At 35.4% G+C, this 26,932-nt stretch overlaps 11 protein-coding genes across 11 annotated transcripts; 6 read left to right on the top strand and 5 right to left on the bottom strand.

Moving 5' to 3' along the window:
• On the top strand, positions 1 to 451 carry HAP3 (Hap3p; the record flags this gene model as incomplete). Its single annotated transcript, XM_003686616.2, has 1 exon — positions 1 to 451. A coding segment is annotated over one exon (451 nt), but the record flags the coding sequence as incomplete, so codon positions are not given.
• Positions 452 to 995: 544 nt separating this feature from the next.
• Positions 996 to 4,382, top strand: PIM1 (ATP-dependent Lon protease PIM1; the record flags this gene model as incomplete). Its single annotated transcript, XM_003686615.1, has 1 exon — positions 996 to 4,382. One exon carries the CDS (start codon positions 996 to 998, stop codon positions 4,380 to 4,382), a length of 3,387 nt encoding a protein of 1,128 aa, XP_003686663.1.
• Positions 4,383 to 4,580: 198 nt separating this feature from the next.
• On the bottom strand, positions 4,581 to 5,750 carry TPHA0H00170 (uncharacterized protein; the record flags this gene model as incomplete). Its single annotated transcript, XM_003686614.1, has 1 exon — positions 4,581 to 5,750. The coding sequence occupies one exon, from the start codon at positions 5,748 to 5,750 to the stop codon at positions 4,581 to 4,583; it is 1,170 nt and encodes a 389-aa protein (XP_003686662.1).
• A 431-nt stretch (positions 5,751 to 6,181) lies between these two features.
• Positions 6,182 to 8,785, top strand: MCM2 (MCM DNA helicase complex subunit MCM2; the record flags this gene model as incomplete). The annotated part of the gene is made up of 1 exon (XM_003686613.1): positions 6,182 to 8,785. One exon carries the CDS (start codon positions 6,182 to 6,184, stop codon positions 8,783 to 8,785), a length of 2,604 nt encoding a protein of 867 aa, XP_003686661.1.
• Positions 8,786 to 9,006: 221 nt separating this feature from the next.
• Positions 9,007 to 10,956, bottom strand: NCL1 (tRNA (cytosine-C5-)-methyltransferase; the record flags this gene model as incomplete). Its single annotated transcript, XM_003686612.1, has 1 exon — positions 9,007 to 10,956. One exon carries the CDS (start codon positions 10,954 to 10,956, stop codon positions 9,007 to 9,009), a length of 1,950 nt encoding a protein of 649 aa, XP_003686660.1.
• A 352-nt stretch (positions 10,957 to 11,308) lies between these two features.
• TPHA0H00140 (uncharacterized protein) lies at positions 11,309 to 11,770 on the top strand (the record flags this gene model as incomplete). Its single annotated transcript, XM_003686611.1, has 1 exon — positions 11,309 to 11,770. One exon carries the CDS (start codon positions 11,309 to 11,311, stop codon positions 11,768 to 11,770), a length of 462 nt encoding a protein of 153 aa, XP_003686659.1.
• A 144-nt stretch (positions 11,771 to 11,914) lies between these two features.
• On the bottom strand, positions 11,915 to 13,264 carry TPHA0H00130 (uncharacterized protein; the record flags this gene model as incomplete). Its single annotated transcript, XM_003686610.1, has 1 exon — positions 11,915 to 13,264. One exon carries the CDS (start codon positions 13,262 to 13,264, stop codon positions 11,915 to 11,917), a length of 1,350 nt encoding a protein of 449 aa, XP_003686658.1.
• Positions 13,265 to 13,840: 576 nt separating this feature from the next.
• On the top strand, positions 13,841 to 15,469 carry TPHA0H00120 (uncharacterized protein; the record flags this gene model as incomplete). Its single annotated transcript, XM_003686609.1, has 1 exon — positions 13,841 to 15,469. One exon carries the CDS (start codon positions 13,841 to 13,843, stop codon positions 15,467 to 15,469), a length of 1,629 nt encoding a protein of 542 aa, XP_003686657.1.
• Positions 15,470 to 15,691: 222 nt separating this feature from the next.
• On the bottom strand, positions 15,692 to 16,729 carry TPHA0H00110 (aldo-keto reductase superfamily protein; the record flags this gene model as incomplete). The annotated part of the gene is made up of 1 exon (XM_003686608.1): positions 15,692 to 16,729. The coding sequence occupies one exon, from the start codon at positions 16,727 to 16,729 to the stop codon at positions 15,692 to 15,694; it is 1,038 nt and encodes a 345-aa protein (XP_003686656.1).
• A 1,030-nt stretch (positions 16,730 to 17,759) lies between these two features.
• Positions 17,760 to 18,911, top strand: TPHA0H00100 (uncharacterized protein; the record flags this gene model as incomplete). Its single annotated transcript, XM_003686607.1, has 1 exon — positions 17,760 to 18,911. One exon carries the CDS (start codon positions 17,760 to 17,762, stop codon positions 18,909 to 18,911), a length of 1,152 nt encoding a protein of 383 aa, XP_003686655.1.
• Positions 18,912 to 25,328: 6,417 nt separating this feature from the next.
• Positions 25,329 to 26,492, bottom strand: TPHA0G00095 (uncharacterized protein; the record flags this gene model as incomplete). Its single annotated transcript, XM_003686606.1, has 1 exon — positions 25,329 to 26,492. The coding sequence occupies one exon, from the start codon at positions 26,490 to 26,492 to the stop codon at positions 25,329 to 25,331; it is 1,164 nt and encodes a 387-aa protein (XP_003686654.1).
• Positions 26,493 to 26,932: the final 440 nt, after the last annotated feature.

Genomic DNA, 26,932 nt, shown 5'->3' with positions numbered 1-26,932 from the left:
TGAGGAGAGCAGGAAGAACCAGTTTATATCTGAATTGCGAGAGCAGGACCGATGGTTACCCATCAACAATGTATCGAAGCTGATGAAGAATGCTTTGCCAATGAACGCCAAGATTTCAAAAGATGCCAAAGAGTGTATGCAAGAATGCGTTAGTGAGTTTATCTCCTTTGTGACAAGCGAGGCAAGTGACAGGTGCTCTTCCGATAAGCGAAAGACGATCAATGGTGAGGATATTCTGATATCTTTGCATGCCCTGGGGTTCGAGAACTACGCAGAGGTATTAAAAATTTACTTGGCAAAATACCGACAACAGTTGACGCTGAGAAATCAATTAGAACAGCAGTCATCCACGCAGAACAACAGTGATGATGATAACGAGAGTATATATAACAACGACGAAGATGCATTGGAGATAGTGAAGGACAATCAGCCCACCAGCGATGGCTACTGAAAGCAATATCCCGACCTCAAAAGTCATTGGTGTAGAATCTTATAAGGAAACCCACTCGGAAACTACAAAATACCATATTACACACATGCACAAGCACGAACACTATATTGATTCCAATTGTAAATAGATCATATATCCCCTTTCTATATTCATATAAGTATATATATAATTAACTAATTCAATGCCCATTGGTTTAGTCTTAAGGCCTTAATGCTCATCGTTGCCTACATCACACGCGTTATTAGGAACGCTTCCCATATTAAAGTGGCAAACTAACAAGTTGATTAACACTTTTAAGAGGATAATTAGTTGTTGGTTAAAGAGTTGTGTAAGGTGAGTCGACCATTGGACTATTGATTGTTCGATAGTTTGCTTGGTAGTTTATTGTAAGCAGAAGTCTAGGAAACGAACAGAAATCAGCAACAGCAAAAACAGGACGTATATTGCAGTTGCTAATAAAGAGAGAGACCGACACACAAAGTAGATTTTCTATTGAAGCTCCCCCCTTTTCTATTTCAAGGGAGCATATTAACATAATCTCACGATGTTGAATGCAAGAGGAACACGAATGTTGAGTGCCAGTAAGTGGAACTCGAAAGTATTGGCTAGAGCTGCCTTTCAAGGAAGTCGCACCACAACAAGGTACGCAAGTACCACGATTACTAATGGCGTTGGTACCACTTTGAATGATAGAAATATTATAAACAATGAACAATCTGATTGGGAGCAATTTCAAAAACAATCCAAAGATTATCGTTTGCAAAATGAATTGAAAACTTTGGAGACTCAGTGGTTAAATGGATTGATCGAAAAAGCAGCTAAGAATCCACCAACTAAAAATGAACCGTTACCGAATGAAGACTCAACAGAGACAGTTGAGAAAAATGAAGAAGACATCGATTCTGATAAACCAGTTGAAAATGATAGCACTCCTGTTTCTGAACCGCTTAAAAATGGAAATGCTACGGATGGCAAAGCCTCGATATCTTCCACTGGTGGAAGTTCCTCTGTCCCTCCTTCAAATAATGGAAATGACAGTAACGGTGATGGCGATGTTCCAAATAATAGTGCAACAAAGATGAATGGCATACCAAAATTGTATCCACAAATGCTAGCATTGCCTATCTCGAAACGTCCTTTGTTTCCAGGATTCTATAAAGCGGTTGTCATTTCTGATGAAAGGGTGATGAAAGTAATTAAGGAAATGTTAGAACGCCAACAACCGTATATCGGTGCATTCATGTTGAAAGATTCAAAACTAGACACAGATGTGATTGATAATCTAGATGATGTTTACAAAGTGGGTGTGTTTGCTCAAATCACCAGTACTTTTCCGTCAAAAGATGAACAAACTGGAGCTGAGACAATGACTGCTCTAATCTATCCTCATAGAAGAATTGTTATTGATGAACTAATTCCACCGAATAAGAATGTGTCAGAAAATACTCAAATTAGCAAAGTCACTGATGCTAACGCCAACACGTTAAAGAAAATTGATACTGGTGTCGATCATAGTACAGAAATTCATAGTGAAATGGTAAGTGATATACAATCCGGATCAGTTGATAAAAAACCCCTCGATGAAAGTGAATTAGTCCCTGATGAGGATAATGATGATTTAGATGAAGAAGTTACTAATCCAACAGACTTTTTAAAAAATTATAATGTTTCCTTAGTAAACGTATCAAATATAGAAGATGAAGTATTTGATAGGAAATCGCCAGTAATTAATGCATTGACTTCAGAAATTTTAAAAGTTTTCAAGGAGATATCACAATTGAATACTATGTTTAGAGAACAGATTGCCACATTTTCAGCTTCCATTCAATCTGCTACTACAAATATATTCGAAGAACCTGCTAGATTAGCTGATTTTGCTGCAGCAGTATCTGCCGGTGAAGAAAAGGAACTGCAACTGATTTTAGAATCTTCCAACATCGAACATCGTTTAGAGAAGTCATTGTTAATATTAAAGAAAGAATTAATGAATGCTGAATTACAGAATAAGATTTCAAAAGATGTTGAGACTAAAATTCAGAAAAGACAAAGGGAATATTATTTGATGGAACAATTAAAGGGTATTAAGAGAGAACTTGGTATAGATAACGGCCGTGACAAATTAATTGATTCATTCAAGGAGAAAGTAGAAAAATTAACGTTACCAGATGCAGTTCAAAAAATATTTGATGATGAAATAACAAAGTTATCAACATTGGAAACTTCAATGTCTGAATTTGGTGTTATTAGAAATTACTTAGATTGGATTGTCTCTTTACCCTGGGGAATAAACTCTAAAGACCAATATTCTATATCATCTGCAAGAACTATACTTGATGAAGACCATTACGGTATGAAAGATGTCAAAGATCGTATTTTAGAGTTTATTGCTGTCGGAAAATTATTAGGTAAAGTTAACGGGAAAATAATATGTTTTGTCGGACCACCAGGTGTTGGTAAAACTTCTATTGGTAAATCTATTGCTCGTTCATTAAATAGGCAATTTTTTAGATTCTCAGTAGGTGGTATGACAGATGTTGCAGAGATCAAAGGTCATAGAAGAACATATATTGGTGCATTACCAGGTAGAATAATACAGGCTTTGAAAAAAACTGAAACACAGAACCCTTTAATTTTAATAGATGAAATCGATAAAATCGGCCACGGTGGTATTCATGGAGATCCATCATCTGCCTTGTTGGAAGTTTTGGATCCAGAACAAAACAGTAGCTTTTTGGATAATTATCTAGATATACCAATTGATCTTTCTAAAGTCCTATTTGTCTGCACCGCTAATACACTAGATACTATTCCTCGTCCTTTATTAGATCGTATGGAAGTTATTGAACTATCAGGTTATGTTGCTGAAGAAAAAATCAAAATTGTTGAGCAATATTTAGCTCCGGCTGCAAAGAAATCTGCAGGATTGGAATTTACCGATATCACTTTAACAAAAGATGCCATTTCATCATTAATGAAACATTATTGTAGGGAGAGTGGTGTTAGAAATTTGAAAAAACATATCGAAAAGATTTATCGTAAAGCTGCTTTAAATGTTGTTAAATCACTTGGTTCAGCAGAAACGCCATCGGCAACTGGTAATCAGAGTGCCGAAACTGATAATTCAAATAAGGAATCTCAAGTATCAGAAAAGAAAGTTAATAAAGGAAAGAATTCTCAAGCTGCATTGGAGGAAAAGCCATTGGATGTCCCTAAAGAGATTAAGATTGTGGTTGATGAGGATAACTTGAAGGATTATGTTGGAGCTCCTGTGTTTACAACTGATAGAATATACGAGCAACCTTCTCCTGGTGTAATTATGGGATTAGCCTGGACAAGTATGGGAGGTTGCTCATTATATGTAGAATCAGTATTAGAACAACCTTTAGAACGTTGTAAACAATCTAGTTTAGAGCGTACTGGACAATTGGGTGATGTGATGAAGGAGTCCTCTCGTTTAGCATATTCATTTGCAAAAATGCATTTAGCACAAAAATTCCCTGAAAATAGATTTTTTGAGAAAGCTTCGATTCATTTACATTGTCCTGAAGGTGCAACACCTAAGGATGGCCCATCTGCTGGTGTAACAATGGCCTCGTCGTTCCTATCATTGGCTTTAAATAAACCTGTTGAACCAACAATAGCGATGACAGGTGAGCTAACTTTAACTGGTAAGATTCTACGTATTGGTGGATTAAGAGAAAAGACAGTTGCTGCTAAAAGATCAGGTGCAAAGACGGTTATTTTCCCTAAAGATAACATGAATGATTGGGAAGAATTGCCTGATTATGTTAAAGATGGACTAACTCCAGTTGCTGCTGATTGGTATGAAGATGTATTCGAAGTTTTATTTCCTTCAGTAACTGAAAAAGAAGGAAATGAGGTTTGGAAATCTCAATTTGAAAAAATTGATGCCAAGAAGGAGAAGGAATAATTGAGGTACGATAGATATTGATTAATATGCTATTTGCTACTTTTATAACTGGATCCAATAACCAAATGAATTTATTAAAATCCCACTGTAAATAAATAATACATAAATGCTGTAATCTAAAAACTAAAATTTAACTAATTTTCGAATAAGCTAAGTATCGAAACCCAATGCACTTCCATAGAAACGTTTCTAGTAATATTAAAAACTATCTTCTTTTTGTTTATTGAAAAACTCCCTAATATCCTCTTCTTTTACTATATCTTTCTTGTCAACAAAAGTCTTAAAAAAGTTACCTAGCTTTGCTTTCAGTTGCTGTAATGCTATAATCGTATTAACGGTAGGCTCATGTTGTAAATTTGATCCGATGGAGTTCATTGCTACATCATAAACATCGGTCTCCAAAGTTGCGTCCTCATGTTGTTCGTATACTGGAACCTCTTCTATTAAAAAAGGCACCTTGTATGTCAGAAAAGAACGTAGTTTGCTATCTATCTCGCAGGAGTCTTTCAACTTTGCCAAAGCAGATGAATACCCTTCTTTCAAAAATAAACTATAGTCCACATCCATGTGGTCCTCTCTTGTTCTTTTACCGTTCTTATTCAAAGAAGACGAGCTTGGAATGCTAACTGGGGGACAGCGAGGTAATTTATGCGCAATGAAATCTTCTGAGCCCTGTGATGTAATCAACTGGTTGAAGAACCATTCGTTCTTTGCTATACACTTCCAACAGATATAAGAGTCGAAACTGTCGACGTCTGGAAACCCGTCGAGAACGTTCTCGGCGCCGGAATCGTCTGCATCGGCAGCGCTGCGCTTGGCATCTGCAGGGTCCACATTCATGATACAGTAATCGTGGTACCAGTCCTCGTCACACTCCAACCCAGCAACGCACTGCAACATAACAGCGTCTGAATCCGGGTCGTACTCTGTCGCACAGTCACAAAACAAACCTTTAAAATTATGGCCGTAAACGTTGTCTCCAGAGGCTATATCTTTCTCCCTATTCTTCCTCAGACTACAAAAATAGACCTCCCCATTTTTATTACCATCTTCGTCATCAATAGCCTGTGCAAGCCCCCTTTGATCACGTTCAGTCCCACAATCGCACGTGAAGTGCCTCTTGGTAAACAATTCCACCAAATCACAACTCGTATGGCACTGGATGGAGCAGGAATAGCAGATACCAATGTCTCCATGGTCCCTGCAGGCATACAATTGCTGTCTAAGAGCCCCCAACTCGTAAGTACACGTATTCGGTTCCCAAGGCATCGCATTACGTGCCTCATCTTGTAACCGTTCTTGTTCTTCCAAGTACTCGCTGGCACTAAGCTCATTCATTTCAAAGCTCTGGATAGTCCTTGGGAGCATTGCACAGAACCTCAGCAACCTCAGACAACCCACCAACCCTCTCTGATATACTCATCAGTGGAACCACTGGCATAGTTGCTGTGGAAACGGTTTCCTTGGAGCCTTTAAACAAGCCAATGCATGTTTTCCGTATGAAGTGATCATACCTATTTTGGGCATACACAATTACATTTCCTAATTGGGGCAATGACCGCATTGGGATCGAAATTTCAAGATTTTGGAAAACTGAAAGAACCATGAAACAGTTTCTTAAGATGAAGAACTTTTGTAAACTGTAAGTTCTTGTTGAAGAGGAGGTATAAGTTGTAGAGAGCATCTAAGCGTTGTATTTGAGAGTGTCTATTGTGCTTTTAGTTGTTTGTTTTAGAGTTGTTCTCTCCGTGCAAGGACAACGATAAGTCAAGTCGGTGCGAAATTGAACTGTTGCTGCGATGTCTGGAAATGATAATAGAAGAAGGAGACGTGAAGAGGATGAGGACGAGGATGGCATGCTGCCTCCTTCGTCACCGCAACTGGGCGGCGCCAGGGGCTATGCAGAGGCCTCGTCGCCTCTGGGGGCCCCAGACGGGATGATGAACCCGGAGGGTGCAGACGATGAGATTGACGAGGTACCAGATTTGGAGGATTTGGAGGAACAGATGAACGAGGTCGATTTGATGGGAGACGATATGTTGCAAGACTACGGGTCTGATGCTGAGAAGGACCATTACGATATGCGTCAGGTCGACGACAGGTCCCAACGAGAACTATCCTTGAGTGAGAGACGTATGATTGACAAGCAGATGAACGAAAGAGATAGGTTATTGAGACAAGGAGCCTACATTGATGATGACGACGACGACGAAGCTGATCCGAGCGGAGGGAAACTGGACGATATGGGGTTGCCGATCCAGAGGCGTAGACGTAGAAGACAGTATGAGTCACTGAACAAAAGTGACGATGACCTGCTGAGTGACTTGGATATGGACCCTCTGGCTGAAGAACTGACTTTGGAGTCCCTGAGTAATGTCAAGGCCGCGTCGTACTCCGAGTGGATCACACAGCCTAACGTTGCCAGAACTATTGCAAGGGAGTTGAAATTGTTCTTGTTGGAATACACAGACGATACAGGTAGATCCGTTTACGGTGCTCGTATTAGAACCCTGGGTGAAGTCAATAGTGAGTCCTTGGAGGTCAATTATAGACATCTATCGGAATCAAAGGCCATTCTGGCATTGTTCTTGGCAACTTGTCCAGACGAAATGTTGAAGATTTTTGATCTGGTCGCTATGGAAGCTACTGAACTACATTATCCAGATTATTCAAGAATTCATTCAGAGATCCATGTCAGAATTTCTGATTTCCCTGCCATAAACTATTTAAGAGAATTGCGTGAATCCCATTTGGGATCACTGGTACGAGTGGTAGGTGTAGTAACTAGAAGAACAGGCGTTTTCCCACAATTAAAATATGTCAAATTCAACTGTTTGAAATGTGGTATAGTTTTAGGTCCATTTTTTCAAGATTCAACAGAAGAAATTAAAATTTCTTTTTGTACCAATTGTAAATCGAAAGGTCCATTTAGCATGAATGGTGAAAAAACCGTATACAGAAATTATCAAAGAATCACTTTGCAAGAATCTCCTGGTACTGTACCAGCTGGTCGTTTACCTAGACATCGTGAGGTTATTTTACTTGCAGATTTGGTAGATATAGCAAAGCCAGGTGAAGATATAGAGGTTACTGGTATATATAAAAATAATTATGACGGTAGTCTGAACGCTAAGAACGGGTTCCCAGTTTTTGCTACTAATATTGAAGCTAATTCAATAAAAAGAATAGAGGGTAATATAACAGATGGTGACGAAGAAGGGCTAGATGTCTTTAAATGGACTGAAGAAGAAGAACGTGAATTTAGAAAAATGTCAAGAGATCGTAAGATTGTAGATAAAATTATCTCATCAATTGCTCCATCGATTTACGGTCATAGGGATATAAAAACTGCTGTCGCCTGCTCATTATTCGGTGGTGTCCCAAAGAACGTCAACGGTAAACATTCAATTCGTGGTGATATTAATGTATTATTATTAGGTGATCCTGGTACTGCAAAATCTCAAATTTTAAAGTATGTTGAAAAAACTGCAAATAGAGCAGTTTTTGCTACTGGTCAAGGTGCTTCTGCTGTTGGTTTGACTGCTTCAGTTAGAAAAGATCCAATTACCAAGGAATGGACTTTAGAAGGTGGTGCTTTGGTTTTAGCTGACAAAGGTGTTTGTTTGATTGATGAATTCGATAAAATGAACGACCAAGATCGTACTTCTATCCATGAAGCAATGGAACAACAAAGTATATCTATTTCAAAGGCTGGTATTGTTACTACTTTACAAGCACGTTGTTCAATTATTGCTGCTGCAAATCCAAACGGTGGTAGATATAATTCTACTCTTCCTTTGGCACAAAACGTCACTTTAACTGAACCTATTTTATCAAGATTTGATATTCTATGTGTTGTTAGAGATTTAGTTGATGAAGAAGCCGATGAAAGATTAGCATCTTTCGTTGTCAATTCACATGTAAGATCGCACCCAGATAGTGAGATTGCTGAAGATAATGATGACAATGATGATATGGACGAAGAGAATGCAGTTCCTAACCATGAACTGTCTGCACGCCAAAAGAAACTAGAGAGACAAAGAAAGAAAGAACAAGAAATATCTCCTATTCCTCAAGATTTCCTAATGAAATATATTCACTATGCAAGAACAAAAATTCATCCAAAGTTACATCAAATGGATATGGATAAAGTCAGTAGAGTTTATGCTGATTTAAGAAGGGAAAGTATAACCACTGGTTCTTTCCCTATCACTGTTCGTCACCTGGAATCGATATTAAGAATTGCAGAATCTTTTGCAAAGATGAGACTCTCCGAATTCGTATCATCTTGGGATTTAGACAGGGCTATTAAGGTTGTTGTTGATTCTTTCGTTGACGCACAAAAGGTTAGTGTCCGTAGACAATTGCAAAGGTCATTTGCTATCTATACGCTTGGACATTAAATGGATATGCCATCCTTGTACCAGACACAATTGCATATATACTTATACATTTATACATGCACATGCACATACTCGTAGACATGTATATATGTATCTATTTCTGATTTGCCATCAACTAAGTGTATTATATATTTCACTGTTTAATTGTATTTATAATGTTATTTCTTAAAGTATTTATTTTAGGGTAATGTTTTGGGTATACATTTTAAAAACTTCTCTACTCAGGGTGATAGATCTTCATTTTTTGATTCAACTTCCTTAACCTTCTCCTTTAATGTTGTTTCTACATCGAAATATCTATAAAGCATCTCCTGGATATCTTCTTTACGAACCATTAGATTAATGCTTTTTATTCCTTTCCAAAGAGGTAAAATCAGTTTCTCTGAATTATCTCTAGATACATCTACAAATATACAACCTGAACTCAGAGTTTCAGCTCTTGCAAAGTTTGGATCGACGTTGGACATTTTTATTTCATCCATAGTAGTTTGTGGGTGTCCTAATAGAAACTTAAATAAAAGCATAGAAGATTTCAGAATTCTATCAGATTTCATATGATGTTTTAAATATGATAACGACTCACTTTGAATTTTCCAAGAGCATTCAACATCACTTCTTTGACATACAAATATCTTAGCGCCAGTATATATTATCTTTAATTTATGGTCATTATGTTGAATAACTTGTTTCAATGATGGAGAAACATAATAAATTGTTTTTGAAGGTTCACCATTAGTGTTCCTAACTAAACATGAATCCATATTAAAGGCATCACCAATTCCATAAAATTTAGCACATTGCTTCAACACTGAATGATCAGAAGGCAAAAACATAACAGGTTCTTCATTTTTTTGTAAAACTTTCTTTGGGGTGTTCTTGGATCCAACTGCTTCGATGCATTGCTTTTTAGTTTCTCTCTTTGGTTTATCAGTTTCTTTATTGTCGACAACTTTCTCAAACATTGTAATGAAAAACCCACCAGTATTTTGTTGATGTGGATAGACTCTCATACACCTGTCCAGATTAAATTTGCTTACCTCTTCCTCTGTTGGTGGATAGCAAGATTTGTTTATTTTATCATCGCTTCTATTTCTTGGAACTTCTTCCATATCTCTATTGATGACTGGCCAGGTTGTTAACCCCTTTGATCTGATTAAACCTTTCAGCTTGTCATCACAACAAACTAGTCTTACTTTGTCTCCCCATTTTCTCAAAACAGCAGCCACGACAGCTTCATTTTCAATAGGGTTTAAAGAACATGTAGAATATACTAGCTTACCTGTTTCCTTTAATAATGTTAGACCTCTATCTAAGATATTAAATTGAACATTATGCAAGCCTAGCGCATTCTGAGTATTCCAATTCTTCCAAACATTTACATTCTTTCTCATCGTACCATCACCTGAACATGGTACATCACATAAGATTCTGTCGAATTTCAAATCTTCCTGTGAAGATGCATCTTTAGTATTTATCTTCAGATTTGGAAAAAATTGAGCATCATGATTAACAATCAAAACATTGGATGTACTTAATCTTTTTAATTGATGAACTAATAAATGTGATCTCTTATTGTCAGCATCATTGGCGATAACAAAACCCGAAGGTTCGTCACTGTCTATATGCAAAGACTCCATCAATTGAGCGGTTTTGGAACCAGGAGCTGCACACATATCTAAAACAGTATGATGTGGCTTGACATCAAGAAGAATTGGAGGAAGCATTGAAACTGCTTCTTGTCTAGAGATATTTCCGACGTCAGTTTCTACCACTAGAAATCTCTGTGTCTTTGCAAAATTATCATTCTTTCTCATCACAGTTTTGTGGACCTCCAATTGCCAACCAAAATGGTTAGGATACCATGGCAATTCTATTGGTGGATTGATTTTAGAACCTTCATATTCGACCTCGTTTAAGAATTTTAAATGCTTCTCTTTGAATAAATTTAAGACTTCACTAGCATGGTTTCTAGAACCAGTAATTCTAAAAGTAATTGGCAAAGGTTCCTGACAAACTTTCTTGAACTTAGCGAACTCATCTTTGTCACCACCAAACAACATGTTCTCATAATATTTCTCCCAGTTGGCATTCTCCTTGGCTAAATCAACCCAGTCAGCTTGTGGTTTCTGAAATTTCTTACCACCCTTCTTACTACTTCTTTTGCGGGCCATTTTCAAAAGAGTTCAACAATTCGTTTTCTTTTTAAGCTCTTTGACGTATTGGTACCAACCAATTATTTCATTAACCATTAAACAAAGATTAACATGAAGTTAAAGATAACCTCTTAAAAGACTAATGGCTGTTAGTTAAAGGTTTTCTCAATGGCTTTGAAAATTTGCGATGAGCTTAAGGCATTTTGAAAAATCAGAGGTGCCAAAATTTCAATTTCATGAAATGAATTGTTATATTAAAGATAAGGGCTGTTTTTGTTATATTGTTGTAAAATGGGGAGGTTGATAGGAGTGGAGAGGCCCCACTAAGGTTGTATATGTTTGTTTATATTGTGTATGCATTCTTTTAACCATGGCAAATACGTTAAAAAATGATGACATCGTGAAGTTTTCTTATGCGATGGATCAAATTGCTAAATTGATAGCTCAAAATAAGAAACAATCTTCAGTAGCTAATTCAGAATATGAGAAAAAAATGAAGGAATTAGATAAGTTGATTAACCTTTTGTTGGGATTATCAAAATCTACTTCTTCAAAAGGCTATAGTTTGAACACTTCTAAGTTAGATGAGATACTTAAAGAAGGGTTCGAAGTAGTGACAAAGGGAAATGATGAAAAATATATCATGTTACCTATTCAAGAAGAACCCCAAGGCCCTCTTGAAGACATAAAAAAGGGTGAAGTTCATATTAAGAAGTCTAAAAATAAGAAGAAGAACAAAATACGATGCTCTTATTGTAATGAAACGGGACATACTAGAGCCAAATGCGAAATGAAATTGATGACACCGATAAGGGAACATTATAATCAATGAAGGTATTATAATATTTAATGTTAATAGACAAATATAGTTATTTATATTTATTTATAATCAATTATATAACATTATTAGAAATTTTGGTGATTTCAAATCCAATTATAAATTATTTTTGAAGTTTAAGTTTTGGGATATGTGGACTTATTCAGATTCTTTAGGTTTTAAGATCAAGTCATTTCCAGTTACTCTTTTATATAAATCTTTGACGTCATCCGTTAAAGATTCAAAATGAGAGGAAGCATCGTTGGATTTTGATAAGAAAACCTTATCTTTACTGCCATCCTCAATGGGTTCCATGATGTCAACGACGTCGACGAATTTTTCCTCAATGTCGCCTAGTAACTTAAAAGCTGGTTCCAATTCTAATTCTGGCTTGTCAGTTTCAACAATGGTAGAACAGATAGCCAAGTAATGACCCTTGGCGCAAACATTATGTGTTGATGATACTACAGCTATGTAGATATCATTCTTTCTTCCAACTTGGGATTGTGGAATGATGATTTGCAAAGAGTCAGCATCCTTAGTGTTGGACACCGGGTGGTTCAAAACACAAATCACTCTAACAACTTTTTGACCGCTTGCCTTACATTTTTCAGCAAAGTATGATGGGTCGGCTATGACGAGAGGAGCTTTAAAGTTACCAAGTTTAGTTTCGACACCTTCGAATTCACCATTAGAATTGTAATTGACCTTATTGATTGGGGTATCCAACATGTAAGTACCACCATAAATAGCAGATAACCTAGCAAACCCTTGAGGTAATTCACCCAAACCGTACATTGGGTACACATAAGGTGATTTACCAAATTTAGCAACACTCTGGGAGTATAATAGAACTCTTTCGAATGTTTGTCTAGCTGGTTGTTGAATGTAATCATCGTTGGTCCATAGGGCCATTGCGTGACCGATGAATTCTTTTGTAGAATTACCTAGACCAAATTTATAATATACTTCGTCCATAGTATTTTTATCAAGATCTAAACCCTGCTGAGTTCCTAAGTCATCTTCTCTGTAATTGGCAATCCATTCTAAAAACCTTTTCATTCTTCTCTTTTCAAAAATACCCATCAAAGGAGAAGAAATGGCTTCCATTTCAGTAGCTGGCACTTTGTTAATCTTACCCTTGATAAGAACGTAAGAGCCATCGACTTGTTTAAAATCAACATATTTCGTAACATCGGTGTGTACCAAAATATCAGTTAATGCACCATTTGTCATTAAAAATTTGGGAATTAGATCGACGTTCCAGTCTCTATCCTTCCCATATTTTGCTTCCCTAGCGTCTTGAGACAATATTTGATCTCCAGTTTTAAACTTAGTGTATAATTGAGATAAACTAACGGAAGCCCCAGCCCCACCGTAATGATCTTGTTTATCAATGTGAAGCACTTTCTTACCATCAACGGACAATAAACCGGATAAAATACATTCCGTTAGACCAGTGCCTAACACTATAACATCGTAATCAGTATCTAAGGTTTCCTCATTCATGGTGCAAATATAATATCAAAAACTAGCGTTCGTCTTGTTCCTTATTCACCTGGGGGTGCTAACAATCAATCAACAATTTAAAATTTATCTGTGTATATGTCTCTAGTCTAAAAGATAGATCAAAACTTGGAGAACTTAAAAATAACAAACTATACTAATCAACTAAGTCCTATATGGTTGCAACTGAAAGAATTAATCACAACCTAAACAACCATTTAAAAAGTTATTTAATTGTCGTTAAACGATATCCTTATTGTTTCCAATTTCATATTTCTAAATTTGCTGATAAAGCCCTATATCGCGAACTTCAAATGTACGTGATATAAGAAATAAATACAATGAGATTGAGTTCATATGGCAAAACATTCTTAATTTACTTATACTTATTAGATTATATCGTCAATTTTACAATCTGAATTATGTTATCGAGGAGGATTTCGATTATTGATATTAATATTATTGTCTTTTTACACTCCCCTTTTTGATTGTGTCGGTTATTGGTAGTTTACATTCAATTTGGTGCTAAGATTTTTTAGGAATTGAAACTCAATTGGAGCTTATTATTTATTAAAATCCATGAGTAACAGTAATTTTGTGGTGAAGATTCATGATGCTTTGTTTAAGTCGTCTTTAGTTAGGAGTTTTAAGTTTGTTTTCGCAAAGAAAATTGGTCATTTAGAGATTTTACATGGTGAGAAGTGGGTTGTATGGGGTCCCTCAAAGACAAAAATGTTGAATATTCTTGGAAATAAGTATCTATCTGTGCCTTCATTGTCAAGAACGTATGGAAAAAGCTTGAACGACGGGTCTGCTAATTTGACTATTGAACAATTGGAATTCAAAGGTGTCATTCCTACAGCTCATTTAGGCGCTAGATATGAATATTTTAAGGATTCTTTCGATCAAAATTGTAAAAAATATATATTGGATAATGCAATTGGGTCGAATAGTGTAGCTTATGATGTTAAGACTTCAAATCGCAAAATTAATATGAAATTATATCATTATTTAGTAGAAAAATTGAAATTAACTGAGTTACAAAGTCGTTGGACAATGGGTTTGAGTAATGGACAGATGAGAAGAGCAAGGATGGCACGTAGTTTATTAAAAGAGCCAGATCTACTATTGATCGATGACCCATTTTTAGGTCTAGATCCTGTGACAAGTGATACCATATCAAACTTTTTAAGAGACTTAGATAGCAACAACAACAATGCAAATCGTTTCTTCACTTTTACTTCCACAGTAATAGGTTTAAGAATTCAGGATCCGATTCCTACCTGGTGTACACATATTTGTTATGTCAACCAAGATGGAGTTGAATTCCAAGGCCCAATCAACAATTTCAAAGGAAAAATCCAGGAGATAAAAGAATTACATAATAAACAATTACTTGAGAATGATCGATCTGTATCCTTCAGAAATGGGATCAGTGCGAAGGACCTTATTAAAGATCATTTTTATAAGTCTTCAGATCATAAAAAAGATAATTCAATTAGAAATGTTTTTGAATTGAAAGATGTTGGGATAAAATATAAAGGGGAGGCAGTTTTTACAGGAATTAATTGGAAAGTCGAATCAGGAAGTAGATGGCACTTACGCGGAGCGAACGGTACAGGTAAATCGACACTTTTGGCATTAATCATGGCAGAACATCCACAATCCTGGAATTCAAAAGTTTTAGATAACGGCATTCCACGAAAGGTTGGTAAGTCTAACTATTTTGATATAAATTCTAGAATTGGATTCGCATCACCAGAATTACACGCTATCGTTTCAAAGGATTACGGAGATAAACTGACTGTCACGGAGTTGATTGCAACTGGCTTGCATTATGGATCACCAAACAACTTTACCAATAATTTGAATAAGATAATTACTATTGAACGATCAAGAATCGATGCTTTTCTAAAATACTTTAACCTATTTGATATGAAAGATATACAATTTAATAAACTATCCGTGACTAATCAAAAGTTGGTACTATTCATTAGAAGCATGATTAGGCTTCCTGAACTTTTACTGTTAGATGAAGCCTTTTCAGGTATGGATGCTGGCATCATTAGAATATGTCATTTGTTTTTGAAGAAACATTGGCCAGGGTCTATCATTACTATATCTCATTTACAGCAAGAGACTTTAGATTGTGAAAATTACTTACAACTAATAAAACGTGGCGAATATATCATCGGCAAAAATATATAGACACAGTTCAAAGAAAATTGGAAAGATTGTTGTCAATTTTGAATCATTCATAAATAACTTATCATAATTATAAGAAAAACTATATCGAAAAATGATGATTATATATATTCTTTTCTGCAATCTCTATGTAATAAATTTGCATTCTAATCTTCACACTTCTTGGCATGATTTGACCTCAAACATCTATCAAGATGTTAAAAACAAATATCAGAAGAAAATATCCTACATAAGTAACTGAGGTTGGGGTTGGTATGGCTCTTCTAAGAATTTGGTCTCCTCTTCTGTCAATTTCACATCTAGAGCTCTAATGGCTTCATCAACTCTTTCGGTGGAACTTACACCAACAATTGGATTGCAACCTTGTTGAATTAACCACGCTAAAGACACTTCAGCCATGGAAACCTTTTTATCTTTAGAGACTTTTTCGACACGACTGATGATTTCTTTGTCTGAGTCCCTCATATTGTCGATTTTAATTCTCAACATGTGCTTATCAGTAGTATTTCTGACAGTCTTAGTACCATATGGCTTGGCTAGATAACCTTTTTGCAATGGTGAGTAAGGTGTCAAAGCGATACCATGCTTCTTTGTGAATGGGATTAGTTCTCTTTCATCCTCACGGTATATTAAGTTGTGTAACGATTGAACATTAACAAATTTGTGCCAGTCATGTTTTTCAGCAATGAATTGCATTTCAGCAAACTCAGTAGCCCTCATTAAAGAAGCACCGATGTATTTTGTGTAACCAGCATTGACGACATCATTCAAAGCTCTCATAGTTTCTTCGAATGGAGTTTCTCTGTCACATCTATGAATTTGTAAAACGTCCATGTAAGTACCTAATCTCTCGACGGATTGTTTAGCACTTTCAATGACATTTCTACGATTCAAACCGAACTGGTTAATCAAGTGTAGCTTCTCTTCCTCATCTTTGAAACCATTCGTCAATTGGAAATCTGGCAAGGAATCGTCCGCTGGGAAGAACAATTTCGACATAATAACGACCGTTTCTCTTCTGATGTTGTAGCGTTTCAAAAATTCACCCAACAATTGCTCACTAACACCATTAGAATAAGTGTTAGCTGTGTCGTAAGTACGTAAACCTTTGTCGTAACAGTATTTCAATAGTCTGAACACTTCTTCTTTGTCTGAGACGATCCAATCGGACCACTCTTTTTTACCAAAGGTCATGCACCCAATGATAATTGGAGAGATCTTCAAACCAGTGTTACCAAATCTTACTTGTTGAACTAAAGACATTATGTTATTTTTTTTTTAAAAGGATATGTATCGTTGTTGTTGTGATACCGAATGGTTCCTCTTGAGAAACAGAATGGTAAAACCCAAAAAAAAAGAAACTGAATTGAACTTCAGAGAGAGGGAAAGGAACATGAATTTATCCAATTGCCATTTAAAACAACTGTTTATATAGCAATTGCCATTTCAACTTAGTTGCGGTCGCCATGAACCTTAAAGTAGGACCTACTTAATACCATCGCCGCTCATCTCCGCCTCTCCCCCGCGGACCAAACACGGGAATGCCAATGGGAATGATGTATTTTCCTTAAGTAAAAGCAACCATCACCACCACCACTTAGGATAGCCTCAAAAGCTGACACGGATGTACACACCTCCCCATACCGTGCTTTGCAGTAATATTATGTCTTTAAGTGTGTCTCATGATGGCCATGCAGTTCATATCCTCTATCAGAGCCCACCCTGTCATGCAGCAAATGCAGCAAAAGAGGTGTCTAATCTATTCCAATTGCCAACACCATGAGAGCATGACTATATCCAATGAGCGCAAACACTTGGATCCATCTATTAACCAAATTAATGCTCAGTATCATGCTTCATACTGCTGTCTCTTGTACCATCGTGTGCCATCTTATCTCTGTAACAGATCCTTCTCATCACTCACCCACTTTTAAGCTTTTAAACATTGGACAGGTTACGGCGTGCCATCACGATCCACGAAATAACGGAAACGTAACGGCTTTGGAGCCTCGAAGCACTTTGAGATCTGGAAGGTTTACAGCTCATCGAAACTTGAAGTTTTACTTTCTACTGTTAGAAGAGGATATATTAAAGGTTTATTTGTTCTGCATTGGTTGTTGTTATTGGTGCTGCAGTTGCAGTTGTTAAGGTAGTGTACTGGACGACGTCTTGTTGATGAAACTTGATGGGCAAACCAATGCATTGAGGTTGAATTGTTTTAATTTGTGCCATTATACATATACACTTTAGTTTCTCCACATATATTTTATCTGTTTTGAAAACAGCTTCCAAAATGAACAAAATAGTCGCTGTTCGAAGAGTCCTTTATTCCATTATCTGTATGATGTTATTGTGTTCCTTAGTGGTTACTGTCAACTATAATTATGCAAATGTTGCATATATAGCGGAACCATTTGGTTTAAATTTGATGGGGAGGCCACTAATGAATACTACAAGAAAAATTGCATTTGTTTCACGTCATAAAGGAACTGTAAACGATTTTCAATACGTTGAAAAAAACTTGAAGTTAGAAAACGTCGACTACTTACTATACTATGGGATTGATTTCAAAGAAATTGGTACTAATGAAACTATGGCAAGAGAAATCTGTAAAGAACACGATACTGTAGTTGTATCCGATTGTTTATCGGATGGTTGGGAGTTTATAAAAAGCAAGGATATAGGCTGTAGCAATATTGTTTTTATTGTCTCCACTAGATACGACGCTTGCATCCAGCCGGAAGATAAAGAAGCATTCAATAAAGATTTTAACAATGCTTTGAATCGTGAAGACGGCTGCAAGCTTACCATTATCCCAAATAATGCGTTCGAAATACCGTATATGAAATATCACAAAATTCAGTTGAAAGAAGATTACCCTTTAATAAGACCTTTCGGAAATGCAGAGTCTGATGCAATTGATATAGAGAAAGAATCTGATTATCCTCCCTGTCTCATTATTAATAGATTTGAAGCAAATACAAACTTATTAATGAGAAAAATGAAAGAAAATATGGATTATGTTTGTAAAGTTATGCCAAGATATTATGGTGGCCCAGGAACACTGAGTAAATACGATTCGATTGTTGTTGACTTACCATATCAAGTTTCAGTAATGAAAATGTGGGAAAATATTGCAGCTGGCGTTCTAATAGCTATTCCATCACCTTCTTTTTTCAAAGAACTCCGTAAGGATGGTGATTATAGAGGTGCGAGATTATCTAAAGCTGCAGAGATAGGGGGTCAGGACTGGTTCAAAAATATTGATTTATACTTACCAGATTTTGAAAAGTGTTTCATACAATTTGATAGTTGGAGTGCTTTGGAAATTATTCTAACAGAGCAAAAATATAAAAATAATATTGGGTTTTGTAAGAATCTCATGAAAGAACAGAGAGCTGAATCATTACAAAAATGGAGAGACTTATTTAATGCCATGGATTGAGTATATTGCACAATTTGGTGAAGTAATAAACTGGGGAAACTTGTACGCAAGTATCTGTTTTAAATTCGAAAATGAAATAGGTCATTTATATAGAAGAAAACTGAATTGATCATTAAGCGATTTTATTTGAACTTTGGCATTTTTAAAAGTACTCTTGACCTCATCTGCGTTCAAGAACAATTCATTTTGAAATGCTTTTATAAAATTCGATTTCGTTACTGCTTCCATAAAAAATATGCTTCTAATTCTGAAACAAATGAATTGTTACAGTATGCTATAGTTTTATAGCTTAACACATCTAAACGATGGAGTTCAAATGTCAATTTTAGTCAATTATACAATAGTTAATAATCTAATATATTGAGAGAGCAGTGTTTTCAAAACTCTCCATTCCTCAATGATATTCACTATAGAATCACGCCCGCATGGAAGAAACTACTGTGGCCGTTAAGAATACCAAAAGCTGAAGCGTTGTTGTAATCTATATCAATGATCTTTTTTGAAATAACAGTACTTGATTCAATAGTATGTTTAAGGTTGTCCCAAACTATGCAAGACGCAATCATTAACGTCAGTGAACAAGAGTTACAATTTATGTCGCTTACTCTTATCCATTATCTTCTCATTTCACAGGAAAAAAAGTATATTATCCCAAAGTAAAGAAAATAATATTAATGTTTTATAATAATACATAACATAAGCTAAAAAGAAGACAGTTTTGTTGATATGTTATTGATTTAAGATAATTGTCAGGAATGTGCGTAATACTATGACTTTGATGTATTATCTATTTACCAATGCGGACTGGTTGAGAGAAATGGAATCTCCTTCATCTTCAGACACTGCACGTTAGTTAGTAATCGGTAATTATTACGTTGCTACAATGCATTGGTAATTTCACAGTAGTATTGCCTAAGTCTAAAAATAAATTATGTCTAAAGAAAAGCAGAAAGAATGGCGAATAGACTTTAAGGTGTAAATGAATATAATTTTGTTAATACATTCTTACAAAGTTATATTGACACAAATATCTTCTCACCTATAACTAAATGTTACTAGTAAGGCTAATGCCGAAATCTGAATCAAGTAGTACTCATATTTCAACACAATTACAACTCTACTAATTGTACAAATTACTATTACAACAACACTGATAGCAGTATGTTTTCGCAATATGTCCAAGTTGAGCTGACTGTGATTGACTGATCAGTGTGGTTTTCGTTACTGAGCGTCTTCCTGTTTTGCAAGTTTCACACCGCGCGGGCGCATAACCGTAACTGCGGGTAACATTTGTGCTGTGCGTTGAATTTCATATATTTGGTGGGCGATGGAACGAGAGAACGGAGAAGACAGAAAAGGCTGGGGAGACGGTAAATTCTCCGAGTGTTTTCCAGCAAGTGACAGATATGATTGGTGCTGACACAAAGATCTCTCGTACTATTGCAGTTTGGCATGACCGGCATTGCATGCGCAAACGCAAATCCCTGGTCTGAGATTAGTAGAAATATTTGGTATTTAAACCCTGAGGATTCTATGAATTTATATTTAGTTAATACTTTAATTTGTATTTACTTAACACTTTAATTTCCTTACAAATTAATAAAGAATAGGAAACAAACCGAACAACAACTAATGCCAGAACAACAACCAATTGCAAGCTTATATACCATCCAAACCACGCTTCGCCCTTTGGGTAATGATGAGAGACCTGGAGGTGGCTCGAGAACAATTGAAGAGAAGATTTATGATGTACTATCTATCAAGGATATAATTGTGGATATATACCTAACAAGGATTATGCAGTTCTCTTTTGTACAATGACTACAAGCTTAACAATATAGGGCTTCCCTCATTTGAAAGAAATAATGTTAGAGAAATATACTCAAACAATTTCGAGCAGGTATACTTTTTAGTTGAGGGCATCACACTGTCTAAATATTAAAAGAGGAGCCAGATAAATCAGGTGCTAAGTTCAGTTAACTTAATTGCAAAACCTTACAATTATATTTTGTAAAAATAATAACAACGTGCCATCCATTCTTGGTCCCAATTTTATGAGATTGCACATTTTGAAGGATCAGTTTCCTTATACCTTTTTACAATTGTTGGTTATTAATGATATGATTTCATTCAGCAAACTCTATGTCCTAAAGTTCGTTACACATTTTCTCATAGAGTTTGTTGAATGACATCATATTATTATTAACTAGCAATTGTCACAAGGTATACGGAAACTGATCCTTCAAAATGTGCAATCTCATAAAATTGGGGCAAATAATAGGTAACGAGCAGTTACTATTTTCACAAAATATAATTGTGAGGTTTGCAATTGCGTTAACTGAATTTCAGTATTTGATTTATCTGGCTCCTCCTTTAGAATTTAGACGATGTGATGTCATTAATTAAAAAGTATACCAGCTCGAAATTGTTTGAGTACATATCTCTAACATTTTCTCTTTCAAGTGAGGGAAGTTCTATCTTTTTTACGTCGTAGTATTTGTGCAAAAAGAGAACTGCATAATCCTTGTTAATTACAATATTTTTAATCCTCTCTTCTATACCTGTTTTATCATAAATCTTTTCTTCAATTGTTCTCGAGCCACATCCATGTCCCTCATCATAACTGAAAGAGCGAATTATGGTTTGTATTGTATATAAGCTTGCAATTGGTTGTTGTTCTGGCATTGTTGTGATGTTCAGTTTATTTCCTATTCTTTATTAATTTCTAACTGAAATTAAACTATTAAGTAAGTGAAAACCTATACAATTCTTGGCCTTCAAATACCAAAATGTTTAAATTAATCTCAAACTAGAGATTGCGTCTTTGCATACAATGTCTGTCATGCAAAATTGTACCAAAGTGCTAACTTATAAAGAAAAATACTTCCATTGTTATAAGCTATTCAAATAGTTGCGATTCTGGGGAATTCACCTTTGGGTTTTATGGTTATTCTTCAGAGGTGTCGTGAAGGGACAATGTTGGAAAACAAGGTGTACGGACTCTAGCAAGTGTAAACCTACTGATCTATTATCTATGCATTAGTGATCAGACTGTCACTTGCCGTGGAATATAGCGAACAGGCAAATAAGAGATGTCACAAGGCAGAGGTTATCTGTAGCGTGTCATGATATTTCTGTTTGCTTCGAACTAGCAATGTTTGATTATAGATGCATGACTACTTTTTAGACAGCCATTTTTAGACAAACTACTTGTATATAAAAGATGGATACAAATGAATATGAATCGAATCGACGAGGGACTTTTGTCACATTTCCCTCAGTTTTTGATGTACGTACCTAATGATAAATCATCTAAAAGTTCTGGAAACGCCCGGTCAGACATATATTATTTATCATTGTAACGGCTACAACCAAAAGGTCAAGAAACTAAAGAAAGCTTATCCTTAACGAATCTCGTATGGACAGATTACTGATGCATACCTAGACAGTATTCTATCCCATATAGGGATCAATTATTGCGAAAGAAGAGCTTCAAAAGTGTTTCATCCTTCCATCGATTATCTGCTCAAAACTTTTGGACAGACTTCGGAGGTGATTGGCGCTTTTGGAAACAATAACAATAGGACTACTTTTTTTTCCAGCCCTGGTCGTATGCCATCATATAACCGAAGAGATAGAATGACTTTGATCTTACCGCAATAAACACATACCCTATTCCTAAAATAAACTCTATGAAAGTTTATTTTCCTATTCTTTTTTCCACATCCAATGTTGGAAGATTATTGGATTAAGATAAATGTTTGAAATCTATTCGCAACGCTAAGCTTCTTGCTATAAAAAATTAGGTTCATAACATTCTTAAATTGCAGTAAGAATGAAGTAGAGCTATCAATGAAACATGCCAGATATTGAATCCAGTGTTCTAAAGGTAAAAATAAGTACTCTTTTTACTTTCCTAAAATTGCGGAATGCACCGATTTAATATAAACTGGAGATAAACGGAGATAAAAGAACAGAAAAAGTTATTGCATTTACGTACTTTAATTGTATGCTTATTCGTGCCATTGTTAGCCACAGGCATGTAGCTAAGGCTTGATATGGAAAAATGTGAGAACTATTCATCATCTTAGAGCTGCAGCTATACCAGAGTTAGGCAAACGTTATAGCTTTAGATATATGTTCTGTGTGACAACCGAGGCTGATATTCGGTGTACGGAAAGAACAGGTTTTGCACGAAGATTGCCTAGTTATGAAGAGGTACTATCAAAACGTATCAGTTATGAATAGTCTCCACTGACATCTGTTTTGTACTATAATTGTGATGATAAATAAGCTGATTAGATGATTATATGAGCAACGAGATCAGTAAATTGTATTTCTTAATACAAATTTTAAAACTCTATTTACTGTTAGCCTTTGTCTCGTGAAATCATGATTAATGGATCCTAAGACTATTCTAGTGTGCATTTAGGATTTGGTTTCTTTGATTACTAAAATTATCTTTAGTTGGATATAAAAATTGTTGAAAATATTTATATCTTGCTTAATTTGCTTTATTGTTTGACCAAATAGGATAACACATACTTAAATATGAAAGAGTAAATATCACATATGTGATGATTTGCTAATCGTCTGACTGAAATAGGCGAACGTCATAATCAACTTGTATAATTAGTAGATTTCTATTAAAATATTACCAAATTAGTTGACAGGATCGACAATTGGTGGTTCAAAGTATGTTATTATTGACTACAATTATAAATAGTTATTGATGAATTAATAGTTCTTATTATTAGACTGAATGTTAGGTTCTGGATCATATGTTATCATAGTGCTTATGACCAATAATGCTATTTATTAGACATATATAGCGTCCAGTTATTACAGTATGGACAGAATATGGTTAATGTTGCCAGGATATGTGCTGAATGGAGCAGGGATGAAGCGGTGAGGTAGAGTCATTATGCACGAACAATAGGATGTCGGTCATGTGACGTGATAAGATGGTTTTCAATTCAGGATCTGAGACCGAGTGGATGCGGTTGGGAGAGGAGCAGTGTTGTTTGACAGAGTGACGAGGCGGTTAACGATAGTAGCTGTTGAACGTTGATGGATCTGTGTTGATGTGCGGATGGGATGGCGACAGATGGTTGAGCGGGATGATGACGATGTGGCAGTGTGGAGAAACAAGCTTATGTTCGTTACTACCAACATCTAAATTAGTCTCATCAGTCACGTTAGTTGCTCTAGAATAGTCCATCTTCTTGATAGTTAAACAATCGATTGGTCTTTTATTAGTATATTTAAACACTTCTTCTATATAGAGTTAGATGTCCTCTTAATATATAAATTATCTTATGCTTGAGTGAGCACATTATGTGTTCATTCATTCTCCTAAGATCTTTAGCGCTGTATTGTACATCTGTGTTTATCTCGTAGCCATTTACATTGTAGTGACAAATTTTCACCTACCATTTGGAAGATTGTTCTAGACCTTCTTTCCATTAGTAAGTGATTAATTGATTCTGGACTCAAAGTGTCGTAAACACTTAGTTCTGTCACATACACTACAATAATTCTGACAGGCAGGTGGTGGGTTTGAAGAGACATGGGCATTGAGTGTGTTTTGTTTGTTGAATGTGTGGATGGATAGATGAGTAGATGGGGATGGGTGCATATGCTGAGGTTCACAAACATGGTAGCGACGTGGGTGGCTGGGATTACTGCAATTATGTCGTCAGTAACGTGTGCCAAAGAGCAGTGGTTGTGCAGTGACCACACTTAGCGCGGTGACGGATGAGATGTGGCGAGTGATGGTCTGATCATGTGATGTGCTAATGGTTGCAGAGAAAGAAAAAAAGACAATATTGTGCATTTTTTACTGAATGAAATAGTTTTAACAATTATGATGACATGTATTTTTTAACCATATCATATTAATAATAGTCTTATACTATAATAATAATTCCATCCCAGCAAGAGAAGACTGAAAAACATTGAATAATTTCATAGTATAAAAAGTAAAATTCATATGTATGGAATTATTTCTTGATACAACGAATTATATAATTGTGTTTAATCATAATTATTATCAACTTAATACTTCATTTGTCGTAACAGTTGAAAGAATATGAAACTAACAATAAATAAAATATTATTTAAATTAAATAGTCACAGAATAGCTTCACTTGCTAAACTTTACTCATGGCAGAGCAAATAATACACAGTCACGTATAAACAAATTTCCAACAGCTTGTTGATTTACTACATTATCTTATCTCATCGACACTTTAATTTCTATCTGGCAGACGTTAGCAGACTTGCATAAATGCCTATAACATATTTTAAATTTTAAGAGTCTCAGAACTTTATTGCGAAAATGCATGTTTGTAAAATTCATTTATAAATTCACATGTTAAACTAATAGCATTATATCACTTTTCTGTGTTGTATAGGTTATTTCAAATTCTTTAATAATTCTTTCCATTGCTTTAATGAAGCATGCCTCTTATCCTCCATTAAATTTCTACAGTGATTTATATTATTTTTATAACTCTCAGTTTTAAGTATCATACCTAATTCTTTCCAACTACCAAATTGGGTAAAACATTTTTCAAATTCAGGTAAATAAAAATCAACATATTTTGACCAGTTACCATCCGTAGCAACCTTTTTTACATCACTCAAATGCTCAGGTTCAGCACAAGCATTTTCACTGCATATTTTATCATAAAATTCAGGCGTTGGAACAGCCATTAGCACACCATAAGCAATGTTTTCCCACATTTTCATTATAGAAACTTGGTATGGTAAATGAACAACGATTGAATTATATTTACTTAATGTTTTTGGACCACCATATTTTGATTTTAAAATTTTACAGTCGTAATTTAATTCATTTTTAATATTATTTTTCAATATATTTTGGTTTGATACAAACCTATCAATAATTAAACATGGAATATCTGGTTCTTCTATTGCAATGTCTTGTGACTCAATATCAGTATTACCAAATGGTCTAATAATTGGATAGTCTCTTTTCAGTTCGATATTTTTATATTTCAAATAAGGTATTTCAAAGGCATTATTTGCTACGATGGTTGCTTCATAACCATCATCACGGTTTAATGCATGTGTAAAGTTCTGTTGGAAACCCTCTCTATCACCTCCTGCGCAAACATCATATCTATTAGAAATAACAAAGACAATATTTTTACAATTCAAGTCATCGTGCCTAAAAAATTCCCAACCATCTGTCAAACAATCAGATATCACCACAGTATCGTAATTAGAGCAAATATACCTCGCTTGCGTTTCATTGATAACTCTTTCAGCCATGCTGATACCATAATGCAGGAAATAGTCAACGTTTTCTAACTGTAAATTTTCTTCAATATATTTGAAATCTTGGGTAGTACCTGGATGACGAGACACGTATGCAATTTTCTTACCAATATATTCACCAGTATTATTAACGACGGGACTTGTTCTATAATATCCAACTGCAGAAGTTACACTATTATATACTGAATCAGAAGAGCGAAATATTGTCACCAATATTAAAATTTGCGCCACAGCAAACAGAATTAGCACCAATTTTTTCTTCTTCACTTCTACCATGATCAAAATAATGGTTTATGTAGATTAATATGATCAAACTGGAAACACGATTATCTTATCTTCTCATGCATATGTTCAACAAGGAGCTCTACTTATATGCAAAAAAATAAAATAAACTACTAATAAACAAAAATTAAGTTGAATTAAGTAAAATTATAATAACGATAAAAATTTTCCATGATTTTCGGGTTACTACTTGTAAAAAGTTCTCTTTCTTTAATATACAAATTGAAATTGCAAAAATTAAATATATTTTGCGCTATAAAATGTAGTGGGGGGTATGGGTGTTAGGATAGTGGGGGGTATGGGTGTTAGGATAGGATAGTGGGGGGTATGGGTGTTAGGATAGTAGTGGGGGTATGGGTGTTAGGATAGTGGGGGGTATGGGTGTTAGGATAGTAGTGGGGGGTATGGGTGTTAGGATAGTTAGTGGGGGTATG

The sequence above is a fragment of the Tetrapisispora phaffii genome, chromosome 8 (genome assembly GCF_000236905.1).
Source record: "Tetrapisispora phaffii CBS 4417 chromosome 8, complete genome".
Classification (NCBI taxonomy): Eukaryota; Fungi; Ascomycota; class Saccharomycetes; order Saccharomycetales; family Saccharomycetaceae; genus Tetrapisispora; species Tetrapisispora phaffii.
Note: the sequence above shows the minus strand (reverse complement) of the source record. Positions and strands in the feature narration are given on the sequence as shown.